Source organism: Melospiza melodia, chromosome 3 (assembly GCF_035770615.1).
Source record: "Melospiza melodia melodia isolate bMelMel2 chromosome 3, bMelMel2.pri, whole genome shotgun sequence".
NCBI lineage: Eukaryota > Metazoa > Chordata > Aves > Passeriformes > Passerellidae > Melospiza > Melospiza melodia.
In genome coordinates, this window is record NC_086196.1 from 70,806,311 (window position 1) to 70,831,726 (window position 25,416).

A 25,416-nucleotide genomic window follows, 5' to 3' on the forward strand; every position below is an offset into this window, starting at 1 on the left:
GCTCCTGTCCCCATGGATGACACAGCTCCTATCCCTGTGGCTGACACAGCCCCTGTCCCCATGGCTCACACAGCTCCTATCCCTGTGGGTGACACAGCTCCTGTCCCCGAGCAGCCCCGGTGCCATCAACCGGAGCCTCCTGAGGACGGCAGGAGCGAAGGTGAGAAACACGCTGGTGAACACGACAAAACACTACCAAGATAGGCTCAAAAGCAAGAAAAGCACACATTAGCACTTCTCTGATGGCTCCAGAAGGGTCCACAGGACAGAGGGGCTGAGCCTGAGCGAGGGGGCTGCAGCCCCTTCATCCACCCCAGTCTGTATCACTGCTCTGGGGGCTCTTCCATTCAGCAACACTGGATCAAATAATACAGGGGTTTTTTTTTCTTAATTTATTTTTTATTTTTACTCAGAACACATTAAAGGAGTCTCCTGCAGTGGAAATGAATGATAGACTCAGTTCTTGATGGAGAAAGCAAAAACCTACTTCTATATGATATTAATGTGATCTTAAAATAGTGAGAAAGTTTTCTTTTAAGACACTGACAGAAGGCAATGGTTTTGAGTAATGCAGGTTGATGTGTAGATGCTTTAAGATTAAATAAGTGCTATATAAAGGCCTGCCAGCCTGAATTCTAATGTGCTATGAGACATTTTGCATATTTAAGAGTATGCAAAATGTCTTGTACCACACTGGAATTCATTCTGACAAGGCTTTATATAGCATTTATTTACACTCATATCGTACTTTAAGGGAGAAGTGCAAACGCTGGCTCCGTTTTGAATGGAAGTAACAAAAGGCAACACTAATTGTTCTGTTTTCCTCCTCCAAAAAAGAAAACAAAACCAAAAAAACCCCACAACACAAAAAATAAAATAAAAGCAATCAAAAGTGGAAGCTTGTTTAATATTGCTCTACCATCATCCTGAAAGGCATAATAATTTGAGTTACACATCTGAACTGATTGGAGTTACAGAATCATATCTCCTTTTTGCATTTAACAATATATACAATATAAAATAAATACATTTACACAAATGGACATTGGTTGGAGCACACGGTATGATACACATCACAAAAATATACAGTTGATTGCTATACAGATGTGAAGCCCATCTACAGCTATAGACATGTTTGTTTTCATTTGTTGTTTTCTTTCAGTTTTAACTACTGGCTATTATGCAACTCCTGGATTATTATAAGCAGTTTAATTTTTTTTGTCCTTTTGCGATCTTTGCACGATAAGACTGCCGTAAAATGTTTTCCTAGGCAGGTAAACAGAGACGCTTAAATAATTAAAATACAATCACCAACACCCATTTTCTCTTCTATAAGAAAAATAGCAGTTTTAATTTTTTATATCTTTTTATGTTATCATTTAAATGCAAAATAGTGGAATAAATACAACAATCTGATCTGATTGAAACAAATGTGTAACTTCTGGGAGTTACACAATCATATTGCTTTAAATAAGAAAAAATTAAAAAATGAAGCAAAAATAGAAATTAAATTGTTATGGCTAAAACATACACCCTTTGAAATTTTCCCAACACTTCACATTAAGTAAGTGGTCTTGAAAGAACTCTTCTCCAGCAAGGTTTAAGATGAACAATATTATAAAGCCCGTGCAGTTTTTTTAGCTAAGTTTCAGGTAATGGTTTTACAGTCTTGAGATACTTGTTCTTTTGTAGCTCCAAAAAATTACGGAAAATGAAAACTAAAGTTTGCACCGTGTGCCTTTAACACATCTCCATTTTTTGTGTGGTTTTTTTGTATACTTCTAGTTGATTGGCTTTTGACCCTGAAGCCCAAGTTCTTTAATGTGATACAGCAAAAACAATATTTATATTATATATTTATATATATATAGTGTACTTGAACAGTAGCAACTTAAACCCTGCACAAACTTTCTGGAAAATAAACTTTTTTTTTTGCACTCTTACATATATAAATAATCTTATAGAATCAGCACCTTTTTCCCAGGAGTTGTATTTTTTTTTTTGACATTTTTTTCAAAAGGGATGTGCCAATTTCTGAACTCCTATCACAGCTATAAATTTCAAGTTATTGACCATCTGAATGAATTGCTAATGATGATTTACCTAGAATCACACTACAGTCACTTCTCTACTGAGAAAACACAATCTACAATATAGTCCCATATAGCTAATGATAGATACACAGTTTTTTTTTCTTTTTCCTAGCATGAGGGCCGAGAGAGCATCGGCCCATTGTTATTTTGTTTAAAGCACACAACGTAGCAATAGTTTTGGAAACTTGTCCGCACCAAAAAAGTTTTGCAACAACACAGAGCGAGTTAACAACAACATCTGAGAGATGATTGAATAAAAGCTATATTTACAGCATTTAAAAATTAGACTTATCTATAATCTTGAAATATTCAAAGTTTTATTTCTAAGCTATACATTGGTATTCTATAATAAACTGTTACAGAAATTATCCCTTGTTTTGAAAATATTATGATTTCAGTGTGTATCTGTTCATAACGAGTATTTGTTTGGAGTTTCGATCTCTTAATTATTACTAGGAAGAACTTTATTACCGGTAAGGAATAGAATATACTACTGTAATCTCCTGAGGAATTGTACATCCAATATTGTCTCTAATTCTACCCTGTGTCTATAAGCACACACCACAAGAATCCAAACACCACAAGAAGAACAAGACAACAGTCTTTGAATGCAACATAAAAATTCAGAAAAGCACAGCAAACATGAAACATTGAAAAGCTGAACTACATTTCTTTTGTTTGTTAGGATTACAATTTTAATTACATCTGTGTACATAGAATAAGGATGTTCACATAGTACAGGGAGCAGCTACTAACACTGGTACATTGGTATAGCGTTTGATGGAGGTTATTGTTTATTGGTTATTTAGCGACTGTAGTTTTCTGGGGGCATCTAATCGGTTTATACATTAGATTACACCTCGTAACAGTCTTGAAACTGACTGACTTTCATGCTGTGACAATACTGGTTGAAAAGCACATATACTGGTTTAGCTACTTGTTAAGGATCGCCATTTACAAACGAAAATCTAAATCAATAAATAAGGTATAGAAGTGTTAAATTCTTCAATTTGGTCAGAAGTCTACTACTCTGATTTCTTAATTTTGCAAACGGCGGCGTTCGCCTCATCGCCTCTAAGCTACTATTGGTTGGTAGGGTTTTCCTGCGTGTGAGGTTACAATTTTGCAAACAGGCAGTAATGTCTCGTTCATTTGCAAGTGAAGCAGTTAGAAATCACGCGGGACCGGCGTGGCCGCCGTCTCCTAACACCGTTACGGGTTGGTATTCCACATGGAGTACTCGCATGGCAGACTACTCGGATATACTGCAGGTGTAATCTAATCCTTTGAGTCAGTGAACATTTAGTTATAAACTGGAGCTCATGTTAAGAAACTGGATGTTTTGGACCAGACTGGCACACAACATAAATTGCATCCGTGATAATATGCACCTTCCCTTCGACTATTGCTTTAGTAAGATAAATTCCCACATTAATAAATGGCTGAAAACTGGTAAAGCTGGTACAAAAAAATCTCCATTAGTAAGAAGAAACAAAACATTTAAAAAAATCTTCCTTCAGGATTCATTTGTCCTTCATTATTGTTCATCATTGTTCAAGCCAGCACAAAAATGCAGTATTTCTTTCTCTTTAGTATTGCATGAATGAATAAAGCTTAAACTATTCCCTGAAAAAGTTACATTGTAGCTAACCTAAGAAATATCTGGAAGACTTGAAAAAACAATTAAGGAATCAAATGGCTGTAACTGATCTAGATGGAAAATGCAATGATAAGAAGCAGCCGATGCATCGTCGCTTTAGTCGTCTAATTAGAGACTGCTCCTATGAAATCTAATACTGCATTCAGTCAGTTCATCGTGTTGTACTGTACTGCTAGGTACGGTGCTTCTCTCTTTGATTCCTTTGTCATTGGGGACATTATGGTTCATAATAAGTTCACTGGCATCCATATTATGGATTTCCATCCTTTGGCAGGCCTGGCTTCCATCTCTCTTCAATTAGAGACCTCTTTTAAAAAGTTCAGCAGCAAAGGAAAAAAAAAAGAGGAAAAGGAAAAAAGGAAAGGAAAGAACAGAAAGGAAAAGGGAGAAAAGGAAAAGGAAAAGAAAAAACTGCATCAGAAAGACACAGAAGAAAAAGTTGAAAGCTGCTTCACAGTCTTGCTGCTAAATATCAGTGCAGTCATTTAGTCATTTTTTCCTTAATTAAACACTAAGTTTCTTTGCCATTATTATCCTGTTTATTTTCCCTTTTTTTTTTTCTTTTTTTTTTTTTTTTTAAAACGTGCATGATGGGGAAGCCCATGATGCTTTAGTCAGACCTTGGCCTCCAGCATTTCCAAAAAAAGTTTGTGCATGGGGACTTTGCCTTCCAGTTTGATGTTGTAGAAATGCTGCACGGCCTTGGTGGAGGTTTGCCTCAGGAGCGGGAGAGTCATCAACATCTTGCCTGCACGCCGAGGATCCTCCATGTGCTGCCCGGCCTCGTAATCCTGCAGAGCCTCGTGTAAGACGTCCTGAAGTTTCTGCACTGCCTCGACATCCTCTATGTGCATTGAGTCTGCAAAACAAAGCAGCAACAGGAGGTTTCAGTCTGGTGCGCCAGAGTTTGATAACGACACTTTCACTGGCTCTGCCCATCCTCTTTCACAAAGAGGGAAGATAATTACCCATTAATTTCTGTATTGACCTCTAGGAAAGTGTACTGAAATGCTGAGGAACTACAAACGTACAATTAACTCTTGGGTACGTAATTCTTCTCCTCATCCTCCTCAAACAAGTGAAATAGTCACCCTCAGTGCTCCCCAAACCATCTGTAGGGTTACTGCTTTGAAGGAATGACAGGGCCAAGGGGCTGAAGGAGTGGAAGCAAGGATAAAGCAAGGATGCCCTACTGTGGAAAAGCTCAGCAAAATTCTGTGTCAGGCTGCCCACTTAGGAAGCCATGGACATCACCGGTACTCAGAAATCCTGACTGTGGGATTAGGACCACGGCACCAAAACAAGGGAAATGCTGGTCTGAAGGGATTTCCTGATAGGTTTAGCAAATTTTTTCTCCCTCAGGCATACTCAGACACACAGACAACACTTAGCATGTTCCTGAACAGCTTTTGTTCGGTGAAGCTAACGTCTCCTACAAGGTGTAATCCTTCCCTCCCACCCCCACAGACAGAGGTTTATCTTGTTAGTGTTGGGGTTTTGCATTTTTTATAAAAGACTCAAAGCAAACACCTTGCCCTGCACCTTTGCAGGTGAGATGCCTTGGTGGTGTAAGTATTGAGTGACAGCCCAGACGCAACACACACCAGGAACTAAACTAAACTGCTACATGACCTGAAAAGATTAAAGCAATGGAAGTGTGAAATAAAGAGAAAATATCTAACTGAAATAACTGTAAACCCCTCAACTGGATAGATACAGAAAGTGAAGATGTCCCTGAGAACACGCAGTTACTGGACCATGCTGAGATTACTTTGGATGAGCAGCCCTAATTCTCTGACTTTTATGTCCTCATAAATGCCAAAGAAACCCTGATGTGGTCCAAAGTGAGGTGAATGCAAGTAAGGAAAAACAGCTGTAGGTGAAAGAGGCCACCAAACAGCCCCTATCAGCCATCAAAATTGGTATGGTCAACAGACTTACAGAGCCAATAAAGCACCACATGAAAATACCACTGCTGCAAAGGGGTACAAGCCCCAGGGACAGGCTTGAATGAACCCCTTGTTCACAGACAGAATAACAACTGGGGAGCTGGATGGTGAGGAACCCACTTCCATTACTGTTTCCAGGACCTGTAACCAGCAGTCTGATGCTCTGGATCAGTATTTGACAGAGCTGATGTTTTACCCTGTTGATGATTAAACATCAACTTTTGCACGTGCTTCAAATATCTGAATTACATTCAGAAAATTAAGATGCATCTAAGATTAATTTCCTAAAAGCTGACATGCAACTGTTTCATCAGATAATTAGGCCAGATAGCAAATACCTGTCTCCTTTCAAATACAAACATGTAAACTGAAAAACAAACCAGTAAGTAACAGGTTAACAAAAATGTTCCAGCTCTTATTGTCACAACAAATGTGCAAATTGAAAAGGAAAAAAAAAAATAAAGTTACAGCTCCCGCTCTAAAACAGACACTTAATTATATACAAGTTTGGATCATTTAGCACGTTTTATTGATTCTGATGACAGTTTATCTGTTAATTACACATAATGGAGTCCTATGGGAGTTTTACATGTTTAATAATTCTGAGTCTTAGTGAATACATGCTCTAAGAAGCATGCAGCTAAAACATACACTGCTGGGATGTGATGCTGCACATCAAGGTGCACTGTGCTGAAAGCACAGACACAGAAATTTCTCTCTTAGGGACAAAAAAGGCTGCAACATTTTGAAAAGGATGAAAGGCAGATATTACTTCTAGCAAAATTTAGTTCTAATTAATGTGAGACCATTCCCTGAATCCATACATTTTTGATAGTTTTCTAATGTGGTAATTCTATTCAGTAATTCTGTGTCAATAAGAGAAAAGCCCTGAATTCTGTGTCCTACAAACAGATGTAATCGATACAGACATGCTAACACACACATACAGACGTGACTGATGTCTTAAGCACAGGGTCCAGCCACCAGGCCTAATTTGGAATGCAATCTCCAAAAACACTGTTGTCTTTACTCCCTAACTCTTTACCAAGTCCTTGGATATTCATTGCTGTGCTACAGACCACACAATCTGCTGCTCCAAGTAATTTTTCCATAAACCAGGTGGTGTTTGTGCACAAAATACACACCTTCTCCTCCTCTCCCCAGATCCACAGTGCCAAGGCCAATTTGCTGGGGAACCAAATAAGAGCATTTTGTCTGCAACAAATCCTTGATGAGTCAAAGACTGACTGTTCTCATTACATTTTAGGTTATTTTTGCACCATGTTGCATAAAGGGACAGGTCTTTATTGAGAATGTGACTACAAAGGTTTAGTTTTTAACCCTTTACAAAACTGGTCTGGTTTCGCCAAGAATCAGTAGCAGTGACTGTAAGTTTGTAAATAGATGGATGGAGTCCAGACTAAATGTATTTTTCACACAGAGGTGAAATTTGCCTAAGATGTTTAACTCTGCAGTTTGGAGAGCAATTTGGCCTGCAGCATTAGGAATATCTATTCCTTATAATGAAAGTGAGTGAGGAGGGAACAGAACACCCCCCAGAAAGGAATCAAAACCTGCCCTCTGACACAGCTACTAACTACATTTAATGCTTTAAAACTCTTCCACTGTGTGGAAAACATGCAAACACAAGGGCTCTTACCTCATCCTCGCAGGGGTGATTGTGTACCATCCCTCTGGTAAACAGGGCAATTATTTACATGGAGAAGAAATAGTAATAAAGCATGTAATGTATTTGTTGCTGTCTTTGAAATTAATTTAATAGCTGGAAAGAATGTGCTCAGCCAGCTTGCCTCCCCCAAATAAATGGTGGTTCATGGAGCAGTTCAGGAAGCTGTGCTCTGGGGAACAGATTTGGTCACAAGGAATGGGGTAAGAAAAAACAGCAGAGAGGGGCACTTCCAGTGGTGATTAAGACTTCAAACTGTGCTTTTAAAATTGAGATTTAGCTTGAAAGATTTAAAAATTATGTAATCAAATTATTATGATAATTTAACTCCCCATTTACAGAAAAGATTCAAACTCATTTCAGCTGTACTCATTCTAGGGTCTGCCAATGTTTAAATGCAAACTCAATAAATCTGTGCTATTTAATTAGACCATGATTCAGCTTGCAGATTGCTCAGGAAAATATTAATCTCTACAAAAATCCTTCTTCAAGTTTTAGCCTTGCAGTCTGGAACTTCCACTTTATTCCTGATATTAAACGAATGTAGATCTTAATCCCTCAGGTGTAAGCCTTTGAAAATAAGGAAAATGGTTGAAAATGCTGAACTAGCCAAGGGGAAAAGAGGAGGAAAAATAAAAGAGAGAAATCTCTTCAGTAACTACAGACTGGCAGATGTAGAAGTGAATTCAGAGCAGGCTAACTCATTGCTAAATACTGCTCAAGTATTGGGATAAACCCAGTCCTCAGCGATGTCATCAAGAACCACTATAATTTAAGGAAACACAATTTGTGTGACAGTCTAGAAATAAAGAAAAAATTCCAAAGAAAATATGAAATTGGACTATAAGTGAGTTTGAATGTTCTTCCTATACCATGAAAAACCTTTTTGTTTATGGGTTGGTTTGGGTTTTTTTTAAGTGGGTTTGCAGCCAGTCTGAATAATTCATAGTTACATACCACCCAGGTAATATCCAGAGGAAACCTATAGCCAGATGCAACACACTTAAAAACCAGTGCCTGTATAAATAATGAAATTAAACAGGGTAATTTCAAAGTGTCATTTGAAAGACAGCAGAATTTGATGGTAAATGCCCTGCAAAAAACATGATCCCAGGCTGGTGAAACTGAAGACAGACAAACAGAACACTTGTTGATACAAGTGCTGAGTACATGGGATTTCCCTGGCAGGAAGAAGTTGTTCCTGATCAAAGCTGCCATGGGAGAGAGTGAGATCAACAAATGAGGACATGGACTCATTGAGCTCTGCTTGGAGGATCTCACTCTATTCTTGCAAATGCCTTCTTTCACCATTACAATTGGGGAAAATAGAATTGCACCTCTTCTGTGCAGTTGACTGATCAGATCATTGCACAGAAATAGGAGAAAACTGGAGACCTCATTCAAGAAAAACACCTTAAGGTCCAGACAGAAACTCAGATTACAATCTACCTCATTTAAAATTCAAGCTTCATCTCAAATGCAGCAAACAAACATCCAGCCACCCAGGAATCAATTAGAACACATCACAGAGGGTGACAACTCGCTAAAAATTGGAAAGCACCTGACCTAAGGGCAAGGAAACCTCTCAAAACCCTGCTCTGAGGAAAGTTAAAGGCTGGTATCTATATATTTTGTATATAACATCACTCAGAAGTGGAAGAAAATCAGAGGTCTTATGTGAAGTGTTTCTTCATGTCAGAAAATTCAGACAGCAAAAAGAAAATAGGACAGTGAATCAAGCAGCAGGGAGCATGCAGCACTGAATACACACATTAAGATGCTGGTAAACCCCACTGGAGAGGTAGGTACCAGTAAGTACTTAAAATACAGCAACTGCTGTGATGTTTCTGATTCCATACAGCTGAGCAGTTCACAAACTCACTCTGGAGAAATCCCTTCAGAAAGCTGTAGGATCCTGGAAGAACTGGATGGGATCAAGATTAAGAACAAAAAGCAAAATGGTTTTGCTTTCTGTAAGGATGAAAAAAAATCCTAATCTGTGTTATTTCTCAAATAAAATAGATTTTTTATCTAGATTGTACTGCTAATCCAAAAACCCCAAAAAACCCACTGCAGTGTTTATTAATGGGTGAATTGTTGTCAGAACTACAGAATCCCTCCCTCTCCCCCTGAAACATGTGCCAGATTTGCACAAGAATACTAAGGGCTTGCCCACATTGTGTTTCTGTGTATTTTTATGAGAAACACAACACAGTGACATTTTGAAAAGCATACTGCTTAAGATAGAAGAAACCCATGGAAATGGCCAATTGCAAATCAAACCAGGTTCTTGGTTCCCTCATCCAGCAAGAATTCCTGTCCTTTTTCCATCCAGAGCTGAAATTACCCCAGACACTTACTTTGGTCTTCCTTGTGTTGGATAAACAAGTATACTTCATTTTGACCTGCCTGTTTATCCTGATCAGAGCTGTTTGCTGGGATTTGCATGGTTAGGCTAAGAGACAAGCATAGAGGCAAACAGAGTATTTTCCCTGACAAAATAATATGGGAAAAATGGTCTGACATCTGGAATGTTCTATTGGAAATGGACACTTCAATCGGAATAAATGCTGAAAATGAAAGAGGAATAAATTAAGAATTCCTTGTCCATAGGAATTACAGGCAGTGAAAACTAAAAACAAAGGCTTGTGTGATTGATTTTAGTGACTGAGGCCTTAGTCTGGATTGCCCTGGTTTGGCCTACTTTTCAGAAGAGATAAAAACTGAAGCCTCAAAACAGTTTTTAAAACACAGTAGAAAATGAAGGCATAGTAAGAAAAGGAATTACTTCATAGAATTGGGACTTTATTTCAGGGGCTAACTGGATTAGCAGTGAACTAAAACCACTGGCACAAGGATGTTAATACATAGTAAACCAACATTTTCTCTTTTATTCCTGAAATGGCTTACTTTCCACTAGGAGAGGTAGTGAGGACAATAAATACAGGAATATTTGCTGCAAAGCAGAACAAACAGCACACCATGAAATGGCTCAAGACCCTACACTATAAGGCTAATAAAAGCCTGGAAAAAAGGGAACTCAAATGATAGAGCTGGGGGTGAGACACCAACTAAAAGAAAATGTTGAATGAAGACTTCCAAGTACTTTTTATTCACTATAAGAAATTACCACAATTCCCATTGAGGGCAACTAAGTTTGGCCTTGTTTCTTGCCCTTTGTGACTCTCAGGCTACTAACATGTAAATACAATCTGCTTATTCCCTAACTAAGTGAGGAATAGGTTCAAGTTACTCAGTTACTATGAGTAGCTTCCAGAAAAAAAGAAAAAAAATACAATTAACCACTGATGAAACATTAATTAACCACTGATCAACTAGGCTGTCATTTCCTAATGCCAGCATTAAGCAACTGGCAACAGTTATTTACTTCCCTAAGAATTGTGGGTATCATCTATTTGATTACAAGAAAATGGAATATGACGAATAAACTGCTTGCAAGGAACATGAAAACTTTGACTATGGGGGTGACTTCCTTTTCTAAAAATTTGTTTCTATGGTGTACTATTCTCTATACAAAATGACATAAAAGAGTTAAGACCTTGCTATTTATATTTGTTAAAATAAAGACTGGTGACAAACCCTTAACACACCACTATGTGTGTCTGTGTATATATACATCTATATCTATGGCCAGTCAAAGTAGATATGTCTTAATCATGAATTCAAACACTAACAAGATGACTATATAAAACAACATGGAAAACATTATTAGAAATGAAATACAGCATGCACACATTATGACATGCACTGGGAATAAAGATGATGTCCTGTGGAGTAAGTGATTTACTGGGCTCTACCAATTAATTTCTATTATGATAATATCATATAACGGCGATACCCTAGTACTCTGAGTATACTGCGTCTGGAAAGCTAAAAAACTTATAAGAACTTACTAATTTTTTAACAGGATGAGATGATAATGTAACTTTACCGGCACCAGTATTGATCTGCACTTCATTATGCTAAAATGCACAAGCTACTTTTTGGTTCACACGCCTTCTGTATTGAATGGGTGATTTTTTTATTTTTTTCTTAATTTTTTCTTTTTTCATGAGAGTTAATATCAAAGACCAGAAATGTAAAGGTGAGCAGAAGTTCTCTTCTCCTTCTTGTGATACATGTGACACAGCCAGTATTAGCATTTAAGATTAAAATTTCAACAGTGCATAAGGCTGTACCTTTAAGTGCCTAGCATCCACATTTGGGTCAGGTTTTTCAAGATGCCAGCAGCCTATTAAGCAGATGCACAGGGATCAGATTTTCAAATGTGCTGACGTATTCTGACACTCCAGTTCCTTACGTTAGGTCTTAGATGGGAACTGAGCTTCTCTTATAACTCTGGTCTCAGTTGTGACTCCTAAACTCATCTGCAACATTTGGCCTGGAGGCCCAATTTGGTCCTTACTGATTAGGCAATTTCAAAAAGCTGCTCACCTGCGACTCCCTGCACAGTATTACCCCAATCAATACACGGGAACACATCCTAGCAGAGCAGAGATGAGCAGCCCATCCTTTCCGTGCCGGAGCGTTCCCGTGCGCGTGCCTGCACTTGAGCACACTTCGAGCATATTTTGTAAATATTTCACCTTCCCTTACACATGAGGAAGTAATTGGTACATGCATGTTTTGGAAAGCATTCAAAGCTGATTTTCTGCGCGGGTAAACAAAGTGCTCATTGGTGCCAGCTCGCTGTTTGGGCGGTGCGAGGCAGAGCTGGGGCAGCGCGTCCCGCGGCCCCCGGTTCCTCCCGGCTGCTGCTGTGTGCGGAGGGCAGGGAAAGGAGGGAGCACCCCGTGACACCCGCAGGACAAGGGCAATGCCAAGGAAAGAGTGACTTCTCTGAAGTGTAAGGGCTGTGTTAATTACTATCAAATCAATGCAGATGCTTAAATCTAACCTGGTAAATTCCATATTTACATACTAAATGTAACTGTTGAAGCCATGCCTGTACAGACTTAATGTATGCACGACTGAAATGTCTATACATTTCAGTGCTGTGCTCCTATGTGTGTATTTAAACTTCTCAGAGTCTATATGCACTCACTTTGGAATGAGTGACAATCTACAACATAGCCACATCTTGCATTTCTGGAAATTTATGGAAGTTGGTGTGGCATTGCCAGCCCTGTGTGGGGAATATTTGATAGTGGCTGTCAGAGAATCTCCCTGAAAAACTGCTACTCCTCCCCACCTTTTAGGGACCAAATGGCAGGATTATCTCACATCCAGCACTGCACAAATGGGCTCTGTAGACCTAAAGAAAAGTGTGTGTTTCAGTGCTCACACTACTGAGATTTTTTGGCCAAAACCAAGCTTGTGGTATTTATTCAAACAAAATACAATCGATATGAAGACAATCTACAATTTCTTTTTCCTGCCTCCAAACACCAGCAGGGAAAGTACTATGACACCGTATCATAAATCACTAACATAGAAACGGAGCTATAAAACCATCTTTGTCAACTGTTTACAGTAGAGCCAACCTGGGCCTCTTTCTAGACAGTGTGGATATGGCAAAAATGTCTGAAACACCCAAGATTTCTTATTGTACTCTCCACAGCTATAAAAAGGCTAATATATTTTAAACTGAAAAAATAAACAGTGGAAGTAAGCAGAAGTAGCAACAAAAATATATTAAAATGTGAATTGCTACTGGCTGATTTTCTAATGGCATTTTGGTTTTTTTATAGAGCTTTATTTTCATTAACCAAGTTCCTATTACATGAAAATAATCTATTCTGCTTTTGTCTATTAAAAAAAAAACCCCAAAATTATTTAATTCAACTTAACTTTTATTTAAATTTTAACAGCATTTGTAAACTGAAACACTAAGGGCCTGATATCCACTGATGGGCTGTAATTCTGCAGGTGCTATTTTACACCTACTGTAGCTGCAGCTGGTAGAAGTTTGGTATCTGCTGCATGCACAACCTGAAGCTGAAATGCTGAATGTCAGCATCTGAAACACTGTTGAAGGGGAAGTAGAATGTCTGGGCTACTTTTTAACTCCTCCTTGCAACAGTTTTATTTTAAAACAGCAATTTTATTTCTTTGAAGATGAGGGAAGGAAAGATTTTCACTTCAATGTGCCCTGAATTTTAGTATGCTGAATTGTATTTATCTCTGACATTATCCTGGTTGTAATTTCCAGCGAAGTTAATGAAGCTACAGATGATTTTGATACACTCTATGCACAGTGTATGACTAAACTTTTTTTTTGGCAGCAGTTATTTTTTATTATTACTTAAACACTGCATATATTTCCTTTTTTTTTGGGTGGGAGGGAAAGTGGGAGTGGTATTTAACATCATATCTGTTTATGCTAGTCCTCATCCTTTCCGTCAAATAAACTGCAAAGTATTTCTAATTCAGTACTTGAATTACAGAATTTAAATAAATACAAAAGCCCTTCTCCATTTAGACTCCTAATTGCAGATAACTTTCTTGCTCTGATCATTGAGCATGACCAATTTTGAGAAATAACCTTCCTGGAGCTGCAAAGCATCCTCAAGTGTCTATTTACAATGGTCAAAAATTATAAACAGATCTTCAATTAGGAATAATTTTGATCTTTGAGAGGCATTTCAGTATTTTGTTAAATCTGGAATAAGATAATATTCTAAAATTAAGGACAGAGTTAGTGGGGTGGAGAATATTTTACAAAGAAACTAATAAGCATTTTGGCTTTGCATGTTTTTGAATTATATTTCCAATTAAAAATGCAGAGTGCTAAATCACATTACAAAGATAAATAGGAAAGTACAACTTCATTGTTGAAAACAATTTCCCTCCTATCAATCTGAGGATTCATGCATCAATATTGTAGATGAACTGTTAATTACAAAATCAATTAAAAAATTATTTCTAAAAACAGTCACGCGTCCCGGCTCTCAGGGGGGCAATTTGGGCAGAAGGTCTCATCTCACTAGGACCGCGCCAAATCACAAGTCGTCATCCACAAGTAAGCAAAAGCAATCTGGTTTTTCATTTTTCAGCGCGGCTGAGCCCAGCCTGAGATTGATCGTCACATATGGCCCCAGAAAACAAACTGTCAATACCTTGAATGCTGCAGAATTTGAACAAATAGCCGTCCGCCCATTCAAGCCACTCATTGCATCCCATTTAACAGATTTTATTGACAGTTTCCTTCTTGTAATTAAAGGGAAAACTACTGGCCAGCAACCAAGATAAAGTTCAAAGATAGGGTCAAAACAAAAGCAGATGGAGGGGCACGGTGTGACTGTCAATGGAACATAGCATCAGAGCATGTTATTGACACACAGGTATCTAATGATCGGCACGTCATTAAAGAGGGATCTATCGTGAACTTTATGCAAATGCTAAAAGGGACTTAAGACCACAATAAAGCATTAAGGAGACACAAAAAGAAAAACAACAAAGCACAAACGATTTTTACTTATCTGACAGTATTCACTGGTTCAGCACTTTTAAATTCAAATGCAGAAAAAAAAAATTCTTTCTAAAATTTTTTAACTCTTGCTGCATAGGTAATAATTTTTTGCAGAAGCGCTCTCGTAAATGCAAAGAATCCGCAATGTAAGGCGTGGTCCTTGTGAGATTCAATATGGATTTCCCCCCTCCTCCCATATCCTGAATTTAGTTCATCAAATTAATCAGTAGCTCCCTTTAAAGAGAAAATATATAGCATATTCTCCAGCATCCTTTATTTTGCTTTAATTGCAATGATTAGACTTGTCTGCATTATGAAATGGATTTGGGAGAACACCTATTTTCATTTGAAGAGATCTCTGCCTGTAAAACACTCTCCAAATAATACAGTGGAATATTCTCCACTCCCTTAGGAACATATTCCACAACTACTTTGAACCAGGAAGTTGTTCTTAGTTTGAACTGATTTATTTGTTGCCATTTAAAGTCTGATTAGCAATTTCTTATTCTAAAATCCTGTTTGAAACCAGCCCACAGAAAAGAAAGAAAGAAAGAAAGAAAGAAAGAAAGAAAGAAAGAAAGAAAGAAAGAAAGAAAGAAAGAAAGAAAGAAAGAAAGAAAGAAAGAAAGAAAGAAAGAAAGAAAGAAAGAAAGAAAGAAAGAAAGAAAGAAAGAAAGAAAGAAAGAAAGAAAGAAAGAAAGAAAGAAAGAAAGAAAGAAAGAAAGAAAGAAAGAGAAAGAAATAAATATTAAAAATGTAGCAATTGTCATGCCACTCTGCCAACCTGAATTAGCAAGTGCTATAGCTTTGAGGGTGACAAATTCTTCTTTCTCCAGCTTCATGCTCTTGTATTTCTTTACCAGCTGCAGTATGGCATTGTTAAGGTCAAGAAGGCCTGCCAGTTTGGACTGGTCTTCATCCATAATATAATCTTCAGCATATACGAGCTCATCCTCAAAAGAAAGTGACCGGTATACAACACCAAGAATCAAGATCTCCATCCAAGCACTCTGCAGAAGGCTCATCTGGTCAGCTAGAGACAAAGTGGAGAATCCTGAATATGAAAAAATAAAAATACAGGAAAAATATTAAGCACATTTGGAAATCTGATCCTCTTTTTGATTTATTTTTATATACATTGTGACAAAGCACGCATACATTCTATTATTCTCCCTTCTGTTTTTGTGTTCTCTTCCCCATCCTACTACAGGAAAGTAAATCAATATAAAATCAAACATTTTCTAATCAAAAGAAAAGTTTTAAATAAGCAAGAATTTGCAGGCTCTTCTTGTAAAAATCATATTAATTCGTGGGGTACTGCACTGGCAATCTGTGATTTGTATGATATCTTCTTTGTTGCAAAACACTTGTGCTTAGTTGTAAAAACCTAATGCTGTGACACAGGGATCTCCCTACTCTATCCATCACTACCATAATCCAAGAAGGGTAATTTATGAGAAAAAATAGAAAACTTTATTAAAAGGGAAGATTTTATATTTTAATAGAATTAATGTAGGGATGAAAAAGAAAAAAATTATTTTTGAACTTTAACTTCAGGGAAAAGAGAACACCCATCCTTCTCAGAAAAGACCCTAATCACTTCTCTTCTGGCTCCTGGCACTGCTACACTTGTTGAAATAACAGGGTGGCACACTGAAGTGCCAACTGAATAGCAATCACACCATCCTTTTTTTGAGGGCAACCAAACATTTATTAAATGCCTCTTAATGACATTAACTTTTGCTTGTTTTTTTTCCCCTCTCTCCCTGCTGTCTTTCCTAATAGGATCACTAAGGGCAAACATCTTTGCTGCCTTACCTTTTAGACTCTTGTTTACAGTACCTGTTAATTTATTATATCAAACTGCTAATATCCCAATCACATTAGGTGCTAGAAAACAATATGGGAGAGGAAGTGATTTTCCTGGCCTGTTGGTGAAATGCAGCAGTTTGCCAGTTGGCACCATCAACCACAAGTACTTAATAAAATCATCAAAGGGGATTAGTCAAGCTTTTCTTAAAGGGTCTTAAAACATGTCTGAGGCTTTCATTTAGTTGTTTATGGAGTTGCTTACATGTCCTTTGACAGCATTCCTGCTGTAAGAACATTCTTTTTGGCGTTCAATTACACTTAAATATATTTTTCTGTTTTTAAAGTCAAGAGTTACAGTCATGCAAGAGTATATCATAAACTAGCAAATCTGCAAGGCATCTACTCCAAACAAGATTTTCTCCATAAGCACTAAGCAGCAAAACTAATACAATAAAAAAGAAAAGCTCACATCCAAACCACCAGGCATCTATAAAAAATGAAATATAAAACTGGCTGCATGTGCTCTCTCTCACATTTTTCTCTCCCTCCTTATTTGTTTTCATTTTCTCTTACTGTCTTTTGAGTCCTGTGATAGAACTGTAGCTCTCTGCCTTAAAATACAAAAAAAAACCCCAACAAAACAAGAAACAAAACAACAAAACCTGATCCAACGACAACAGGAAAGCCTTAAAGATGTGACAGTGGAAAATAACACATCTGTGATTAAAATAAATAAGAGGGAAATGGAGAAGAAATAATCATTTCAAAGGTTATAGGGAGGAATTCAGGATTTCAATTAGCTCCAACATTTCTGTTCCTTGCCGGCTTTCAAGAAGCAGTTTTTCTGCAGCAGCAGATGGACAGAGAATGTAGCCTGCAGCACCGTCCTGTGACAGCCCCATTCTCCCTCCCAGACACTGCTGTTAGTAAATAGATTTACACATTCTCCAATCTCCACACATCTTTCTGCCGAATAATTAAAAGCAGGATGATTAGTTTATTGAGTGGAAGGAGGAACTTTTTTATTGAGGTCCATCCACGATTTTATCAGGGCCAGCACTTTTACGGTTGTCATGAGGGTGCAGGCATCCAATTTTTCTTATCTGCCTGATTAATACAAACGCTGTTTCAGGACGCATTAATTAACAGATACAAATCTACGTTCTCATGGAAGGATCAATACAGAGAAGAAAAGAGGCATCAATGTGAATTTAGTGCTGATGATGGAGAAGGCACTCTATTGACATTTACGTGCATAGAAACTTTAAAGTTGCAGTGGAGCCCTTTTGTCCCTGTGATTTACAAATTAACAATTTTTCGAGTATAACAATGTTTCACACACTTCTGAGAGGTTTAATTAAGCAAAAAGCAATAAAATCCGTTTTGATTAAAAAAAGTTTAATCTGCAATTTCTCTCTTTTTTTTCCTGAAAATCTCACAACTTCCTTCTTTTATTCACTTACCTATTTTCAAACAGGTTCTTTGGCATTGGTTTTATTTTTTAAAAAATAAATAATAGTATGTTTCAGTAACATTTATTGTGTGCCACAGTCAAAGAAAATTACATATGCCCTGTGAGGGGGGAAAATGGGATGTTGATATAATTTATTGTACTGCACTCTTGAAAAATCTGCATTCTGTAGCAGTAAATATACCAGTTGTTTTTATATGACACATAAAAAAATCAAAAGAAATTTTTTACATTATAGGAAAACTGGCAAATATAAAGCATGCTGTTCCACCCTTCAATAATAAATCAACATGACTATTTTGTTCCTGATCGAAGTAACTTTCCCTTGAAAGCCTGTTCAGTGAAAGCTTGTTTTAACTTTTAAAGGCATCCCTCGTGGGAATGCAAAGCTGAATCAAGTTGTAATTAATCTGGGTTTGTTTTGTTTTTTCATAAAATGTGAAAGCATCCAGCATGTCTCTTGTATCACAGCAACGCCCTTTAATATGTGTTCAACAAGTCACAGTTAAAACAATAGATAACACAAGCTTATATATTTATATACAGAGATTTATTTTTAATTGTTTGGAGAAGGTTATACTTATTTCATGCCAAACTCTGAGTCTGTGAGCTTTTGTTATGTGAATCCCCCAGATCAACCATGTTCTCTGTCAAGGGGATATTTTCGATATTAAATCGTAACTATTTTTTAAGAAGTCTCCAACTTGGACCCTTTGAGCCTTCTGACCAGTCTTAACCTCTCCAGTCCCATCTCCAAGCTGTGTCCAAACCACCCTCAGATGCTGCATGATGGTGTGGGCTGGAACTTTGTCATGCATTGTGTGGGTCCTCAATCCTTCAGAGCCTTGCAGGTCACTGCTTTCAACGCAGAACTGTGTAATGACATTTTAAAATACAATGCTGAGCCCCTCTCTCCCCCTTTATCATGCACCATACTGGTGACAACTTTGATCTCTCTCCATCTCCCTGCCCAAGTCAGAGCCATCTGATGTATCTGAGGCGTTTGCTGGCAGGATGACTCCGTACCTTGACCTGCAGTTAAACAGCGTGTTTATCTGCGATACAGCACACTCCAAATAAACCAGATGACAGCCTGCAACAACGTCATTTGGAAGGATTGAAAGGCTTCTCAAGAGTCAGGTACCCCTGAGGTAAGAAGCTTGAAGGAAGCATGTTTTGTGCCAACCCTCCTGCCATCTTCCACTAGACGCTCGTGTGCTTGACAATGATGCCATGGGCACTTGTCAAGATTTTTTTTTTTCCTTTTTGCTTAGCAAACTGATGCACTTTGCAGTCAACTTACAAAAAAGGCTAAGCATTTGAAAGTGTGAAGGGCAAAAAATATCTGACGGCTAGTCTTCAAAAATACACTTTCATTTCAGAAAGCATAAATGTTTATTTCCTGAGCTGAGTGTTGACAGAAATAGGCTGCAGTGCAGGCATATGAATTTAACCCCTGGTAGGCATTCTGTTCAGTGTGGTTTTTTGTGGCTGAGTGCAAGCATTGTAAATCTACAGGGTGTCTCCTAATATCAGTTAACAATAGCCTTGATTTGCTGGTTACAGATTTCCTTCCTTTTTTCCCCTTTCTTTCTCCTCCTTTCAGGGACTATAATGTTTCTTCTGCTAAAAATAGATACTTTTCTACAAACAGTGTATCACACTCAATTTGTAATTATGCCGGAATGACTCACTGAGTGTGGATTGAGAAAAAAGGTTGATTGAGCAACTGAACACATGCTTGTTTTTTTTTTCCTTTTGCATACCAGTAAACCCAAAGCTCAAAGGAAGCAGACATAAATAGGTAAAAAGGCCTTACCATTTTTATTATAGGAACAAGGGGCACTGAGCTGACTGCACTCTGCAGTGCTCAGCACTCCAAGCCAGCTCCAAACACAGTTCACAGCCTCTTCAATAGGGCTCTTTAAACCACAGATCTTTTCAAATATCAGCACATGCACCACTTGCTCTCTATTTCACATTGCACACAGCTCCATGCTAAACAGGGTAAATCTTTTATATTCCTGAAGACCCTTTCCTCTACTTCATTAAGATGGACTTCATGGACAGTAACTCACTAGGGGCCAGAGGGAAGCAGCTGCAGATGGTCAAGTGCTGAACTAAGATCTGTGCCTTGCACACAGCACTTCGAGAACTACTGGCCAAAAACCAAAAAAGGCAGTGGCTGGACTTACCATTGTTTTCATCTGTAAACATCTGGTGCAATTCCTCCATCAGGCTACTCAGACTTAAATCTTAGAGTTTATTTCTCTTTGCAGGGACTGAGTTTCCCTTCCTCTCTGATACGTGTTCAGAAATCTGAACATTTGATCAAACCAGGTATGAAATTGCTGGCAAATCTGGGAGTTACTTGCCTTTCCTGGTAATTGCTTCCCATTCATTTTACCGGTTGTTTGTGTGATTGTTAACTTTATGAGTAAAATATTCCTCTTTCTTGCCCTGGTTTGTACTTCAAATATCTTCATTTACATTTTTTATAATCAAAGCTACACTTGCTCATGACATGTTCACTCGTGTGTTACAGATGCAATACATTTACACAGTTGAAATATCAAGAGTAGGATTTTTAAATTATTTACACTTAATTTTGATAGATTAACTTCTTTCTAAATGTTTTATGGACACTGATGTTTCCAGCTTTAATTTTTTTTAACGATGCACAGTCACCATTGTCAAAAGAACAAACTGATATTTTACATACTTTAAAGAACACATTTTAGCATTTTAGCTTGGATTGCTTTATTTAGAGGGTGTATTTAGAGGCCTCATGGTCAAATAGCCAGCAGGCTTATCCTGGCTGCACTGAGGAGAATGCGAAGAACCTCCATTCCAAGATCAGATTTGTGTCCAGTGCACTCTCAGATGTACAGCTGTCAGTCTGCCCTCCTCTCCCTCCCTGGCACACACTCAGCCAAGCGCTTGGATCCATCCAGCAACTTCAGCTGCCTTCCAGGGATGTAAACAAAGGCCAGGGAAATTTCACCAGTGAAATTTCTGCTAGGGCAATGTAATGTTTTCTAGACATATCATAGAATTTGCTGAAGGAAACCTTCACAGCCTGACTGCCCTTTGCTATTATTCTCTCAAAAATCCAAGAGGATGGCATTAATTCATTTTTTTAGGCTCCATGTAGGGCTGAACCTCACACACAGAGCTGAAGTAAGAGATCATTTTTATTATAGTAATTCAAGAAAAAATTGATTTAATTACATTTCAAGTACTGTGTAGTCTAAAAATATGTATCAAGACCCACAAACATTTCAGTGGTTTTGAAAACCATTAGACAGAAGGAGAGTGCTCTCACTAATCACCAAACATATTTCCCAGATTATGGATGAAATTTCATGAAAGCTGGAACAGAAACAGATACAACTCATTATGCCAGGGTGAATCCATTATTTCAGGTTTGGTTTGGGTTTTTTTCATACCCCTTTGCTTATGGAGCCCCTGGTCAAAGGCTAATAATTGCACACAATGCCATAACCAGCTGAAATCCAAGTCTGACTCAGAATTTTCACGTGAAAGGTATCATCTCACAAAATAAAAAACACAGGTATTTGCCCAGACTTGAAAATGAAAAATCAAGTTCCAAAAGCACAGACTCTAAGTGACCAGAAATACAACCAAAGGCTCGATTTATGCTGTTTGCTGAATTCAGCTCCCACACTCCTTGGAACTGAGGTTCTGCAATTAAAGGTAAGCTCAGAAATGGAATCCACCCGGTAACTTTGGCACAGTGAGAGCACCACCTTTGCTGGGTGATGCTGTGCTGTGCAGCCTCCCCTCTGCTCCTGCCCCAGAACAGAGCAGAGCAGAGCACTGCACAGGCAGCACCGGGGCTCTGTGGCGAGCGGCGCGACGAGTGGCGACTGCCATCTGTTATCTGTGCAGCCCTGGGAGAGGGCAGCTCGGGCTGCACTCATCACAGAGCTGCCCACGAGTCACTCTGCCTCCAATTTAAAAAAAAAAAAAATAAAGGGGGAGGGGGCCAAAAAAATACATTTGGACAGCGCTGGGATGTTTGCAGCAAAGCCTGTGCACTTTCATCGGGTTTTCTTTAAGTGTGTTTGTATTCCTAACTCTTGCTGTCCAAGATCTTATAAAATATATATATATTTTTTATATTTTATAACATAGAAAAATGCCTGTGATAAGCACTTTTTTCACTAACACCTACCAGGAGGACGGGAAATGCCACAAACCCGGGGCTGTTATCACAACGCTACTTTCATCTCACTGAAACAACAGCAGAGGGATGGCACGGCAATAAAAATGCATTCACACTGCATGTCCCTCTCAATCCATTATGAACAATGGATTCTCACTAAGCAAATATTCGCTTGTCAGAAGTATTTGCAACACTGGATTCATTCAGCAGGACTAAGTCAGTGAAGTTCACAGCAATTTAAAAGCAGCAAATTAGACATTTACAAACAGTGAAGATGCTCCTTGTCTAGCGTGACCTTTCACTCAAGCTATACAAAAAGGTGTTAATGTAATTTAAATACCAGTTAGGAATATTTCTGGTTTGTCTTTTACCCTGTGAAACCTTACATGGTAACACTAAACAGGAGCAATTTGAGGCTGTCATTTCTTCCCAGGGTCAGATGCACATAGTGAGATGTAACCCACTACAGCTCAAACTGATTTCAGTACTGGAATCAGAGACATCCCACTCTAAGCACCCAAATATTTCCAGGCAGCTACTTTAAATTTCTTATTTCTAGTTCAAGTGCAAGCTCTCATGAGCTGCTTCTTTAGTATTAATACTGGCAAGGAGCTGCAAAACGGGACTGATTGAGGATGTCTCCCTGACTTCATATAACATTATGAAGTGAACCACTAGAGATAAAAAAATCTAGCAAGTTTCCCTTGCTTCAGAACAGAGTTGGTAAGACCTCCATGCATGGAGTACTTTACAATGGCATTTTTGAAACGTATTGTTGAAAGCACTGTACTCTTTATTTCCATTAATTTTAATTTCACACCTTATTATCTCAGTATTCACCAAGAAAAAGGAAAATATAAAACAAGAGAGTTAAACAGATGAATACCTGATTTTCCCTTTGGGCTGATTTTACCACTGGAACATCCACAATTTCAAACAGCTTTACAGCAAACTCACACCAATCTTACATTAAAAAGATGCAAGATGAAACACTTGTATTTCGTTTTATCACCAGGTGCTCTGAGAACAGAGAAACACCTGATAAGTGTGTTCCAGGAAACCTCTTTTTTTTTACCCCTTTTTTTTCCCCTCTATGTAAGACAGTTAGGACTCGTGGTGCATCACCTCTCTGCAGTGAGGTTCTCAATTCTAAGACATGGACAATGAAAAAGTTTTAAAATTCAGGCTAGCAGTGCAATACAGCCCAATGAGGCTGTAAGTCTCCTCCAGGTCAGCAGTATGAACTTGCAGATTCCTGAGGCTGATCTTTTTAATGCACTACATATGTGATCTGATCTGCTTCTTAAAAGTGAATTCTTCTAGTTCTTTAAAATTTAACCTTCAACTATGGTTTGGCTAGACTATGGAATTTTTTTTGGTCCCCTTTTTGAAGGTAGCAGAGGTTGATGTCATGATATGGTATGCTCCTAAAATTACAGGAGAAAATGGAGCAGGATTGTGTTTATGGCCCTGATTTCTTCTTTCACTGAGCCTTTATAAAAAAAAATCATCAATCATATTTTCAACATAAAAATATTGATTTCACCCAAATTCTTTTTCAATCTGTTGTGGATATATATATTTGACTATGAGTACAATAAAGCCAGCTTTGCAGGTGGAAAAATAAAAACTACACTTAGTCATTAGTAAAGTGAACATAGATGAAAAATAAAGAGTACAATGAACAGGGCTGAATTTCTTCCAAAATCCATTCTAGAGAACAGTAATACAGTTCAGCTTAAAATAGCCAGCATAATATCTTCATATCCTGTGCGTGTATGGCTTACTTAGATCCTTCAATGAGGTCAGCTAGCAGAAAAGAAACTACAATCACACATAATTAAACAAAAAATATTGACCCTTTTTCCTCCTTCTTTATTTTTACTCAGCTAAACAAAACTAAACAGAGAAAAAGGGAAAAAAGGGACAACCTTGACAGAGGAAGCTTGCTAAACTAGTAACAACAATCAGTGTTAGTTCAGGTTCTGCTTGCTTCATCCTTTGTACACATCAGCCTCCCAACAACTGAATATACTGACTGGGGATATCAAGAAATTTAGAGTTCATGTTTGTCCAGCACATTAGTCTTCAAAATGAAGTTTGCTGGATTGTAAAGTATCGCTTCTGGGTTTTTTTTTCCCACAGAAAGGAGGGATTTCTTGTGCATTTAATACGTGTTGCCTTTTATTTGTAACCTCTCTGGGTCTGCTTTGAGAGTGCTTTTCCTGCAGGAGTGCTGGGTCACTGCTGTTTGCCTTCTGCTCCCCTGGGGAAGCCACCAGTCATTTCCTCCCTGAGAGCTGTGGCAATCCCTGCTCCCTCCATCTTTCCATCAGGCAAAGTCAGGTTTCCAGGAATTCCCCAATCATGTGAATAATATGAATCCAATACAGGAATGTATTAGCATAAGGAGACAACCATGCTTGAGATCCAATCAACGGATCTCTGTTAACCCTGTGTGTGCTGAGCTACCTAAAATCTCTCTCCATTGCCAAAGCAAAATCTTCAGGTTGCAAAATTTTGGTTAAATATCCCTTCTCACCCTGTGCCAGGAAAATAACAGCTCAGACCACTGTCCTACACATCTTCCATCCTCTTCCTAATTTTTAAAACTTTTCTGCTGGTTAGTTGATTTTCTTAATGTGCTGCAGATGCCAAAAAATTCAGATTATGTTTACAGTCTCCCTGGTTTGGGGAAGAGAGACACAGAATGTGAAATTTCTAGTTTACTTAGTTGAGTGTGCATGTACCATTAAGATCATCTCTGGAGGCTGTGTCTTAAGTCTGCAACAGTCCACACACAGGGAAAAAAAAAGGACAGAAAAAAGAAAAAAAAAAGGAAGCTGCCTGATTCTAATACACCTAATTAGCCATCGGCAGACTCTTAATTGCATACATTAGGATGATTCCATAGTGGAGATTAATTCTAAATATACCCAAGCAGCTGGTTAAGATGCCATGGATTACAGTGTGGACTGTACTTTTCCACTTAATTAGATATCAAAATTAAGCAGCAACAAGCATTTTGACATAACGGGGATCAAGCCGCCGCTTGGCATCCCAGAGCTGCACTAAAGTGACCGCTAAACAGAGCCGCACAGATGGAGAGATATTAAATGCCGC

General features: G+C 38.2%; 1 protein-coding gene across 32 annotated transcripts in view; it reads right to left on the reverse strand.

Moving 5' to 3' along the window:
* Positions 1 to 886: 886 nt before the first annotated feature.
* ESRRG (estrogen related receptor gamma) overlaps positions 887 to 25,416 on the reverse strand; it is a 390,326-nt gene continuing 365,796 nt past the window's right edge. For all 32 annotated transcript variants that reach the window (XM_063152197.1, XM_063152186.1, XM_063152210.1 and 29 more), the window contains 2 exons: positions 15,606 to 15,875; positions 887 to 4,612 (listed from right to left, as the gene is read on the reverse strand). In XM_063152197.1, the coding sequence (XP_063008267.1) occupies positions 4,368 to 4,612; positions 15,606 to 15,875 (515 nt within the window). In that variant the 3' untranslated portion in view covers positions 887 to 4,367. The remainder of the gene's footprint in view (positions 4,613 to 15,605; positions 15,876 to 25,416) is intronic.